This window comes from Herpailurus yagouaroundi, unplaced genomic scaffold, assembly GCF_014898765.1.
Source record: "Herpailurus yagouaroundi ecotype Mexico unplaced genomic scaffold, PumYag 182, whole genome shotgun sequence".
In the NCBI taxonomy this organism is placed as follows: domain Eukaryota; kingdom Metazoa; phylum Chordata; class Mammalia; order Carnivora; family Felidae; genus Herpailurus; species Herpailurus yagouaroundi.
Window position 1 is genome coordinate 5,622,020 of NW_024412413.1, and position 12,242 is coordinate 5,634,261.

Sequence of the window (12,242 nt, forward strand, 5' to 3'; positions counted from 1 at the left end):
CTCTCTCTGTCCCAAAAATAAATAAATGTTGAAAAAAAAAAAAAAAGAAAGAAACAAACCAATGATAAATCGCGATGCATGGGGGCAGACCTACCCCAGACGAGGCATCAGGGAAGACTTCTGGGGGAGATGGCATTTAAGGTGGGTCCTTTATGAAAGCATCAGGCACATCGGGGCGCCTGGGTGGCGCAGTCGGTTAAGCGTCCGACTTCAGCCATGTCACGATCTCGCGCTCCGTGAGTTCGAGCCCCGCGTCGGGCTCTGGGCTGATGGCTCGGAGCCTGGAGCCTGTTTCCGATTCTGTGTCTCCCTCTCTCTCTGCCCCTCCCCCGTTCATGCTCTTTCTCTCTCTGTCCCAAAAATAATAAACGTTAAAAAAAAAAAAAAGAAAGCATCAGGCACAAAGAAAGGAAGTCTGCTGTGTCACACACATTCAGAGCATGCCAGTCACATTGTACTTGCTGTGGGACGAAGAGCATCCCAGGCCGACGGAGGCCGGCATGGAATAGGAACTCAATATATTTGAAGACGGGAGGAAGGAGAACAGATTAGGGGACAGCAATGAAGAGTTTAATACTAGGGGCGCCTGGGTGGCTCAGTCGGTTAATTGCTTAACCCAGCAATAGCAATTAGAAACCTTGGGATCTACAACAACGCGGATGAATCTTAAAAACATGGTAAATGAAGGAAGTAGTCGAGCACAAAAGAGTACACGCTGTATGATTATTCCATTTATGGGAACTCCTAGAAAAGCCAAAACTGGAGTGACCGTGACAGAGAGCGATCACTGGTTGCCGGAGCTGAGGTCAGGGGAGGGGCTGGTTCCAAAGGCGAAGAGTAGAATTTTAGGGTCGTGGAGGTATTCCTTAATACTGGCTGCGGCGGTGGTCAGGTGAATATATACAACTGCCAAAACCCATGAAACTATATACTTAGGAATGGATTTTATTTTATGCAACTTATACTGGGGTAAAAGAAAACATTTTGAAAACACAGAAGATCGTCAAAGGACACGAATGAATCATTCACAGAGAAAGTACATAAAACTTTTAAACATGAAAAACGCGTGAGTGCAACAGCAAAGGACACGCAAATCAAAACAGCAGCGAGGAACTGTGCCTTCGCCCGTCAGATTGGCAAGGATCTGGAAGTGGCGGTGGGAAATGTGGCAAAAAGCCTCTCACGGACCCTCCCTCATAAGAATAAATTAACACCGGGGCTCCTGGGTGGCTCAGTCGGTTGAGGGTCCGGCTTCGGCTCAGGTCATGATCTCACGGTTTGTGGGTTCGAGCCCCACGTCGGGCTCTGTGCTGACAGCTCGGAGCCTGGAGCCTGCTTCGGATTCTGTGTCTCCCTCTCTCTCTGCCCCTCTCCCACCCATGCTCTGTCTCTCTCTCTCCTTCAAAGCTAACTTTTAAAAAATTTTTAAAAAAAGAATAAATTAACACCTTTATGAAGTACATTTGAGCAATATGTAGTGAAAACCTTAGACACGTCCACACTTTTGACTCAAGAGTTAACAAAACACGTGGCAGCCATTAAAAGTTAATTTCAAAGGTTTTTTAATGACATACAAAATGCTCCTGATAAATACTGTGAGAAAACAGACCATAACTGATACCTCATATGATCTCAATGATGTTAAGTATGCACGGAGTGTGTGTGCCTGGGCACACAAAGAAATTCTGGAAGGAAATATACTAAAATATCAGTAGCGGTTATCTCTGGCTGTTATAATTATGAGTAATTTATTTTTTTCTTCATGGTTTCCCCTGTTTTCCAGTTTGAGACTGTGCACGTTTTATAATCAACATGAATAAACACATGAATGAAACAATTTTCAATAAATCAGCACACACTTTGCCAGAAATCACATGAGCAACCATTATCCAAAGTCACAAAGATATAGCCAAGTTTTTTCACTCTTAAAAATGTCCCAGGGCACCTGAGTGGCTCAGTCGGTGAAGCGTCTGACTTTGGCTTAGGTCATGATCTCACGGCTCGTGAGTTTGAGCCTCACGTTGGGCCCTCTGCTGACAGCTTGGAGCCTGGAGCCTGCTTCCAGTTCTGTGTCTCCCTCTCTCTCTGCCCCTCCCCTGCTCGCTCTCTCTCTCTCTCTCAAAAATAAAACATTTAACATTTTTAAAAAATGTCCCAGTGGCTCTTTTTTTTTTTTTTTTGCCTTAGGCAGCTCTCCCTCTGGATTTCTGTTTTAATGTTTTTATTTATTTTAAGAGAGAGAGAGCAGGGAAGGGGCAGAGAGAGAGGGAGAGAGAGAATCCCAAGCAGGCTGCATGCTGTCAGTGCAGAGCCCAACTCAGGGCTCCATCTCACAAACTGTGAGATCGTGACCTGAACCAAAATCAAAAGTCAGATGCTTGACCGACTCAGTGTTTGTTTACCACAATTTGTTAATCCTCTCAACAGTTAACAGACGTTTGGGTTGTTTTCAGTTTGGGGTCATTATGCAAGATACTTCTGTGAACATTTGCATTCAATTCTTTGTGTGGATACATGTTTTCATTTCTCTTGGGTAAATACCTCGTAGTAAAATTGCTGGGTTGTGTGAGTGTATGTTTAAATTTATAAGACACTGTCAAACCCTTTTCCAAAGTAACTACCATTTTGTAATTCTGTCAGTGACACGTAAGAACTCCAGGAGCTCGACATCTTCATCAATGCTTAGTATTGCCAGTCTTACTTTTACCCATTCTGGTGGTGTGTAAAGGTATTTCATTCTGATTGAAAATTTTTTCTTAATGTTTATTTTTGAGAGAGAGAGAGACAGAGCATGGGTCGGGGAGGGCCAGAGAGAGAGGGAGACACAGAATCTGAAGCAGGCTCCAGGCTCTAAGCTGTCAGCACAGAGCCTGACAACGGGCTTGAACTCGTGAACCACGAGATCATGACCTGTGCCGAAGTCAGACGCTTAACCAACTGAGCCACCCAGGCACTCCTCATTCTGCTTTTAATTTGCATTTCCCTGATGACTAATGATGTTGAGACTATTTTCATGTGATTATTAGCCATTCATATATATTCTTTTAAAAAGTATATGTACAAATCTTTTGCATGCTTTATTGGTTTGTTTATTTCCCTAATGATTTGCAAGTGTTCTTTATATATTCTAGATATGAGTTTTTTTGTTGGCTACCTATTTTCACATATTTTCTCAGCGTGGCTTGCTTGTCTCTTTGTATTTTGAAGTACAAAAGTTTTTAATTTTGATAAAGCCTGTTTTATCTATTTAAAAATTTGTTATGGGTAGTTTTTAGGGGAGATCCATTTCTGGATGGTTTTTGAGTATGGTGTGCGATAAGGTTGGAGGTTCATTTTGTTTCTATCCAGGTATCCCGTTGTTCCAGGAGTCTTTGTTGAAAAGGCTACTATTTCTCTGATGAATTACTTTGCACCTTTGTTGGAAATCAATTGACTATATAAGTATAAGTAGGTTTCTGGACTCTAGGCTCTTCCATTAATCTATAGGATTATTCTCACATCAATACCACACTGTCTTGATTACTGTAGCTAAATAGTTTAGTCTTGAAATTAGATTGTGCAAGTCCTCTAGACGTGTTCTTCTCTTTCACAATTGTATGACTATTCTAGGGTCTTTGTGTTTTAGAAGCAGTTTGTCAATATATCAAAGGAAAAAAACCTGCTAGGATTTTAATTGCAAATACATTGGGGAGAATTGCCACTTTAACTATATTCGGTTTTCTACTTCATGGACATGGTATAACTTTCCACTTGTTTAGGTGTTTAATTTTCCTAGGCAAGGTTTTGTTGCTTATAATTCTCAAATCTTACACATATTATGTTTATTTCTAAGTATTTTTTATTCAATCGTAAATGAATTTTTAAAATTTCATTTTCCAACTATTCATGGCCAGTAATTAGAAATACAGTGATTTTTTGTGTATTTACTTAGAACACTGTGACCTTACTAAATTCACTGGCTAATTAGTTCAAATATTTTTATTGTAGATTTTCTAGTGTTTCTGAATATAATCATGTTGCCTACAAATAAAAGCAAGCTTACATCTTCCTTTGCAATCTGTATGCCTTTTGTTTCTTTTTCTTGCTTTATTTTACTAAGTAGGACATTAAGTGCAATGCTGAGCCGAAATGGCAAAATTGGACATCTTTGTCTTGTTCTGACCTGATCTTAGGTAGAAAGCATTCCATCTTGTAACATAGTGTGATGTTAGCCATGGGTGTCCTCCGGATGCCCTTTATTAGGTTAAGGGAGTTCCTTTCTATTCCTATTTTGATGAGTTCTTTTTTTATCATATGTGTTGAATTTTGCGAAATTCAAATTTCGCAATTCAATTTTCTGCATCTGTTCTGATATTATGTAGTTTCCCTCCATTATTCTATTAACGTAGTGAATTATATTGATCAACTTTTAGTTCAGCCAATTTACATCCTGGGATTAAATCCCACTTGGTCATAATATATAGTATCCTTTTTATATATTTAATTTTATTTGCTGAAATTTTGTTAAAAATTTTTTGCATCTTTTTTCATGAGTGACATTTGTCTAAAGTTGCCCTTGCTTGTAAAATATTTCTCTTAGTTTGGGATCAGGTTAACATGGGAAAATCTTTCCTTCCTCTCTACTTTCTGGCCAACATTATTTATTTTCCTTAAATGTTTGATATAATTCACCTGAGAAGCCATATAGGCCTGAATTTTTCTTTTTAGGACTGTTTTAAGATAAAAAAAAATTTAAATAGAGAATTATTCAAATTTTCTATTTCTTCTTGGGTCATTTTTGGTAATTTGTGTTTTCTTTTTTTTTTTTTTCAACGTTTATTTATTTTTGGGACAGAGAGAGACAGAGCATGAACGGGGGAGGGGCAGAGAGAGAGGGCAGAAACAGGCTCCAGGCTCCGAGCCATCAGCCCAGAGCCTGACGCGGGGCTCGAACTCCCAGACCGCGAGATCGTGACCTGGCTGAAGTCGGACGCTTAACCGACTGCGCCACCCAGGTGCCCCGGTAATTTGTGTTTTCAACACATTCCATTTCATCTTAATTGCCAAATGGGTTGACATAAAGGTATATATAATAGTCCCTCATTATCCTTTTTAAACATAACCTTTTACTTCAGAAGTTTTACATTTATATAACTATTGTGGAGATAGTGCAGAGAATTTTCATGTGCCCCACACTCAGCTTCCCCTTTTATTAACATCTTACACTATTAGTATCGTAGATTTTTCCCAATTGATGAACTAATATTGATGTATTATTGTTAACTAGTTAGTCTGTACTTTTTTTATATCTCCTCAGTTTTCCCCTAATATCCTTTTTCCGTTACAGGATATCACGTAGGATACATCCGCCATTACATTTAGTAGTCATGTGTCCTTAGGCTCCTCTTGGTTCTGACAGTGGCTCAGACTTTCATTGTTTTTTAACAACCTTGCCTGTTTTGGGAATTATTGGTCAGATATTTTACAGAATGCCCCTCAATTGGGATTTGGCTGATTGGACTGGCGTAATGTGTTTTTGGAAGGAAGACCACGGGGCAAAGTACCATTCTCATTCCATCATTTCTAGGGTGTAGAGTATTAATATGACTTGCACTGTTGAGGTTGCCCTTGATCATGTGGTTTAAGGTAATGTCCTTTTTTGTCAACCTATCTGCGTCTTCATATTAATTGTGCCCTTTTTTGTGACAGCATACATTGGGGTCATAAAGAAGATCCAATTGAAGTGTTTGTTTAGTCCGTTAATATTTAAAGTAATTGTTGATATATTTGGATTTGGATCTCCCTTTTTTGTTTTTTGTTTTGTTTTCTCTTTTTCTTCCTTCTTCTCAGATATTTGGAACATTTTTTGGAATTCCATTTTAATTTTCTTATAGTCTTTTTAGTTATGCTTTTTTACATAACTTTTCATGGGGACTGTAGTATACATATTTACCTGCTCATCGTTAGCCTGCAACCAGTTGACGCTGGATCACTTCACGTAAAATGCAGAACCCACGTGAGCATATAGGTCGCTGTCCTGCCCCACCGTGCCCTTTATACCATGGGTATTATATGAATTATCCATATTACAAATGCCACAAAACAATGTTATTACTGTTTCGCTTTAAAGAACTAGAAATAAATTTAGAAGCTAAAAAGCCAAGAAAAATAGCCTCTTGTATTTTTTTCCGATATTTACCATTTCTGACACTTTTCTCCTTCTTTTCTGAAGCGTCGAGGTCTCCCATCTGCTATCATTTCCCAGCAGCCCGAAGAACTTCCTTTATCGACGCACCAGTGTGCTCAAGACGGGTTCCCTTAGCTTTCTTTTATTTAGAAATGTCTTCTTGTACCCTTCATTTTTGAAGGATATTTTCTTAGATGAAAAAGTCTTGGGTGAGTTCTTTTTCTCTCTTGGCCCTTCAGGATGTCGTTCCACTTCCTTCAGCTTCCATGACTTTGGATGAAAAGCCATCTGTTAAAATGTCCCCTGAATGTAATGAGTAAGTTTTCTCTTGTTGCATTCAGGATTTACTCTTTGAATTGGACTTCGTCATGTGCCTTGGCATGGCCTTTTTCATGGTATTCTACTTGGTGTTTGTTCAGCGTCTTAATCTGTAAATGGATATCTTTAATCAAATTTGGGGACATTTTGGCCTGTCGTCTCCAAATATTCTTTTCTGCCCCATTATTTCTCTCCTCTCCTCCTGTGATTCCAATTGCGTGTATGTCAGACTTTTCTCCCTAGAATGTTCCATCTTCCATGGAAGTTCCAAAAACTTCCATCTGGGTTTTTTAATATGTTCTATAATTGCAGATTCTGTCCTCAACTTTTTGAATATTAAATCATGAAGACTATAACTTTTGTTATCATTTTTTCGATGAGTATTGTTTCTTTCGTTTTCGCTAGGTGGTTGTCTTGGTTGGACTCAAACTTCATATTCTGTTTCTTGGGTGGCAGCTCTGATCTTAGTTCAGATCTTTTGTGTTCAGCTAAGTATTACGAGAAGGTTCTGATCATGTGAGATTCAGAGCCAGTCAGAAATGTGGTAGGACAGAGCTTGGGGAATCCCTCTCTGGCTCTTTTTCTTCCAGGATTTCCCCCTTCTCTCTAGGGGTCTTGGCTCACCTGGGTTTGGTCTTCTAGTGTTCCAGGCCATAAAGGCTACTTTTTTTGGGGGGGGGGTACTGGTACCCTTGGCAACCCTCATGCTACAGCACCTAGCACCAGGCTGAAAGCATTGAACATCGTCTTCACAGCTCGACTCCTCTCAGCACGGAGTCCCAACCGGAGTTGGGTTTTGCCATCCCGACATCTGTTCACCCTGTAGTGCTTTTAGGTAACTGCTTTTGGTGTTATGCCCAGAGCTTGTTGTGACTATCTGTAGGAGGATTAGTCCAGTAGGATTGGACTCCTCCATTACTGGAAGAAGAAATCAGGTTTTAGTATTTTTATATTAATTTGTATAAGTGCTTTATGTTTTAAGAAAATCTGCAATTTGTTATGCATATTTATGTTACATAACTTTACAAGTCTGTTTTTTTTTTTTTTTGGCCTTTTTTTGGGTGGGGGGCGTCCATTGTGGTGCTTGAACTCATGACCCTGAGATCAAGAACTGAGTTGAGATCTAGAGTCAGATGCTCAACTGACTGAGCCACCCAGGCACCTCTGGTTTATGGCTCTTAAGTTTTATTTCAATATTTCTGGCGTACGGAACTTTTTTATGCTGATGGCATTGACTAGGGAAATTTGTGATTTCCCTTCTTAAATGTTACTTAACCCATTCCTATTCAAATACCAGTTGAATATAGACCTAGATTTTCCTTTGCTAGTGGTCCTTGTTTTTACGTTTCACTTCTTCACTTATTTTGAATTTATTTTAGTATAGAGAACGGGGTGAATCTGGTATTTTTCCCAAATATCTAATCTGATATTTTTCCCAAAGAGCAAGTAATTTCCTACACATGGCATATGAAGCTGATTGCATTTAACAGTAGACCCAGTGTTTCCATTATAGAAAATTAATTTCTGACCTGCTGAAATCTAAGGTGGAAATATATAGCGTTAACAAACTCTATCCAGGTTGTGGGCAACATGAGGAAGGAAGGCCAAGAATGAAAGGCGAAACTTTGTTTTGTATGTGAACAGCAAGGCATTAGACCACTGTCGCAGTCTCCTTCTTAGATGTTGTCATGTATACACAATGAAAATCAATCCGTCGGTATCTCCCGTTCTCATGAAAACATATATGGTCCTAATAGCAGAAGCATAAATAATAACAACCATTTATCAAGCATTGGGTGTTATAATCATAACATGACCCAGGTGCTATGCAAGTGTTAAATGCTAATAATACTAATTCTTAGTGACAAATGCTCATAATATTAATCCTTAGTGACAGATGCTAATAATACTAATCCTTCATGATAAACGCTATAAAGGAAGGAGGCAGAGTGCTATGGGACAGGCTAACAGGGCAAAGAGCCCTGGTTATGGACATCGGAGAAGGCTTCCCTGAGAAAGTAATGATTAAGTTGAGCTCGAAAGAGGAGTAGAATTAAGAATGGGACGTATGATGACGAGGGTGGCATTTGTCAAAGGAAGCAGCAAATATAAGGGACCTTGGGCAAGGAAGAGCATAACCCTGAACTGAAGGGCCACACAACTCCGTGTGTGTTTGCGTGTGCACACATGCACGCTGGTACTTTCTCACGTGGCCCGCGTCTGATCCACCCGAGACCAGTTTCCTTACAGCCACTAGTTTTGGCCGTCAAAACAGGGTAGTCTGTCTTGTGGCGTTCCCCACTTTTGCATCTCGTATCTGCCGTTGAAGAATCTTAGCCCAAATTCTTTTCGTCCCCCCCGCCCCGCCCCGCCCCGTTATGGAAGCGTGGGTGATGCTTAGCGGCTGGGTCACATAGACCGTAGGGTGGCGCGTGTGATGGGACACCTGCTGGCGATCCAATACTCAGTAGGGGCTTTTCGATGTAGTAGCTTTAATCCTTAGAGCAACCCTCCCCGAGGAGGACGTTATGCTCATTTTATAGATGAGAAAAATAGAGCATCAGGATAGTGCGCAACGTGTCGGAGGCCACACGGGTAGGGAGTGAAGGAGCCAGGACCGGCTGTCTGGTGCGTCTGCGTTCCCGTCAGGCGGCCCCCGCTGGCACCTTGCCTTTCCGAAACCCCTGGGCCCGAGTCACGGGGCCACGCTGGCTTTGGTAGTTTCCTTTTCAACAATTTTCCAGTTACTCGTTCCCGCTGTGATTTTGCGTCTGTACTTGCTTTCAGTTGCTGCCGTGACAAAGCAGCACAAGCCGAGTGGAGAAATGCAGAGTCCGTTTCTCGCCTTTGCGGCCTCCTAGAGGCGCCTGCTTCCTGGGCGCGCGCGGCCCTTCCTGCATCTCCAGTCACCTCCTTGGCCCTTCTCCTGTCCTCACGTCTTTTTCTGGCTACAGCTCGGAGAAACTCTCGGATATGGAGAACTCCTGTGATAAGATCGGCCCACCGGATCCCTGGTTAGCCTGGGTACCCTCCCGTCTCTGCACCTGTGCCTTAATCACATCCGCACAGTCCCTTTTTGCCACCTGAGACCACACTCACAGATCCCGGGGATTAGGAAGTGGATGCGTCCCGGGCCTTTACTCGGCCTCCCGCGGTGACTGAACTCTCCAAATAGTGACTTTGAAAGAATTATCTCATGAACATGAGAATCAAATTCCTTTGTTTCTTCCTTCAACCGTATGCTACCTACCGCTAAGGGAATACAGGAACAAGGAACTGTAGCGTCAGTTTGGTTTTCCTTGCTTTTTTAAAAGTCAATTGGTAGTACTATTTTACTAAATTATCTTGTTTGTTTGCCTTAGATTTGAAACTTCACCTAAATTCATTGCTGCACTCTTCAATATTAAACATCTAATCCATGAAACATTATACGAAAAATATCTAAAGTAATATTTTTACTCTTTTAAATCCAGATTTGGACTTAAAACCACTGCTAGAGTCAACTGGAAACAATTTCTAACCTCACTTTATGAGTCCCACTGGTTGGAAGTCAACAACACAGTTCCCCCGACCGAAAGAAACAGGTATGTGGCAAGACAAAAACAAAAACAGAAGAACCAAATTTCAGTTACACCTATTATAATCTATGAGAATATCTGCATTACTTTTTCTTCAGGTTTTGAATCACAAATTAGTCTTCATGGGATAATTATGAACCTTGACATAGCGATTTACCATTCATCAACTGTTTCCCATACAGGCATTCTTATTTCAAATGGCCGTAAACTATAAGATGGGTATAATTATTATTCCAGTTTCTAGATGAAAACCTGAGACTGTAAGGGTCTTAACTAGACCTGCCACTTAGTGAGCGCGGTGGAGGCAGAAATGGAGACTGAGTATTGGACGTGCGCACATCAACGCTGCCAGCGTCACACTGAGCTTTGCGTGTGTTCTTGGGAAATTGTGTAGAAGCATGTTGTGTTAAGTGTTGCACAGAGAGGAACAATCCACATTCATTTGTCTCCTTACCACTATGCGTGGTGCAGATATCGTGGGTCAGGGGGATTTTTTGCCCCGAGCGCCATTATTTCTGTTTTCATTCTAACGTCTATTACAACTTCAGATTTACGTATCACGTAAATTGTGGTGGGGCCGAAAATGTAAAACAAGTACTTAATAATATGACATTTTAAAGTTTAGGCTTTTGCTCTAAGAAGTATTTTGTTTACGTGAATGTGTATCCTGTATGGATCGCCCTATATACATTTTAAGGAAAAAAACCAGGCTTTACAATCTCGGCACGTTCATCGAAAGCACTATGCTCTGTTGTAAAGTAAAATATGAGAAAAATAGAGCATCAGAATAGTGAGCAACGTGTCAGAGGCCACACGGGTAAGGAGTGGAAGGAGCCAGGACCTGCTGTCTGGTGTGTCTGCATTCCCATCAGGCGGCCCCCGCTGGCATCTTGCCTTTCCGAACCCCTGGGCCCGAGTCATGGGGCCGCAGAGTTAATTCCCATTTCACTAGGTCTGCTCTGTGTCTCGGGGATTTATGAATACTTGACAAACTGCCCTGGTTACTGGCCTTCCAGGTATTTAAAGCTCCCTCCCCACCCCTCCACCCCCCACCCCGTTCCTGGGATGCAACTCCGTGAGCCTATTTCTTAAGTGAAGTTACTTCTGTTTTTTTGCTATTTTCTTAACTGAAAGATAGGAAAGAATTAAAATGTGAGTTTCATTTACTTTAAAACAGTGATTCTCAGGGCACCTGGGTGACTCGATTGGTTAAGTGTCTGACACCTCTTGATTTCGGCTCGGGTCACTATCTCAAGGTCACGGGATCAAGCCCCACATCGCGTTCTGCGCTGACAGTGGAGAATCTGCTTGGGATGTGCTCTCTCTCTCTCTCTCTGTCTCCCTGCTTCTCTCTCAACATAAATAAAGTTTAAATAGTGATTCTCGACTAGGGGCAATCCCAGCCACCCAGAGACGTTTTTGGTTGTCACAGCTGGGGTGGGGGCGCTAATGATATCTAGTGGGCGGTGGCCAGGTTTGCTCTAAACATCCCACAGTGCCTAGCACGGTACCCCCTGTCCCACCCCCAACACACACCAGAGAACTACTGGGCCCCCTGGTCGGTGGTACTGTATAAGGTGATGATTATTGCAGAAACATCCATTCATTCCTGTGCCAGTGATCTTTCGAAAAACCAGGTTGCAGTAGTCACATGAGCAACCAGACTCAGGAATTCTGCTACTTTATATATTTCTTTAAAAAAAAATTTTTTTAGTGTTTATTTTTGAGAGAGAGACAGAGTGTGAGCTGGGGAGGGGCAGAAAGAGAGGGGGACACAGACTCCAAAGCAAGCTCCAGGCTCCGAGCCGTCCGCATAGAGCCCGACGTGGGGCTCGGACCCACGAAGCGCGAGATCATGACCTGAGCCGAAGTCGGACGCCCAACCAACTGAGCCACCGGGGCGCCCCTACTTTGTATATTTCTTAGAAATGGTTGTAGGTGTGTGTGTGTTTCTGTGTTTTTGTACAGCTGAAGAAAGGTAAGATGGCTGTGTAGATGCAGCAACCCCCCCGCCCCAAACGGACGTGATAATTGTTGAGCTGATTCACTATCATTTTTTTTTTAATTCTAGAAAGAGGGAAAGAGCACAAGTGGGGGAGAAGGGCAAAGAGAGAGGGAGAATCTTTTTTCTTATTTATTTATTTATTTATTTATTTATTTATTTATTTATTTATTTATTT

At 41.6% G+C, this 12,242-nt stretch overlaps 1 protein-coding gene across 7 annotated transcripts in view; it reads left to right on the top strand.

Annotated features, from left to right (window-relative positions):
• EFCAB6 (EF-hand calcium binding domain 6) overlaps positions 1-12,242 on the top strand; it is a 249,329-nt gene that overhangs the window by 103,536 nt on the left and 133,551 nt on the right. For all 7 annotated transcript variants that reach the window (XM_040490605.1, XM_040490608.1, XM_040490604.1 and 4 more), the window contains one exon: positions 9,958-10,068. In XM_040490605.1, the coding sequence (XP_040346539.1) occupies positions 9,958-10,068 (111 nt within the window). The remainder of the gene's footprint in view (positions 1-9,957; positions 10,069-12,242) is intronic.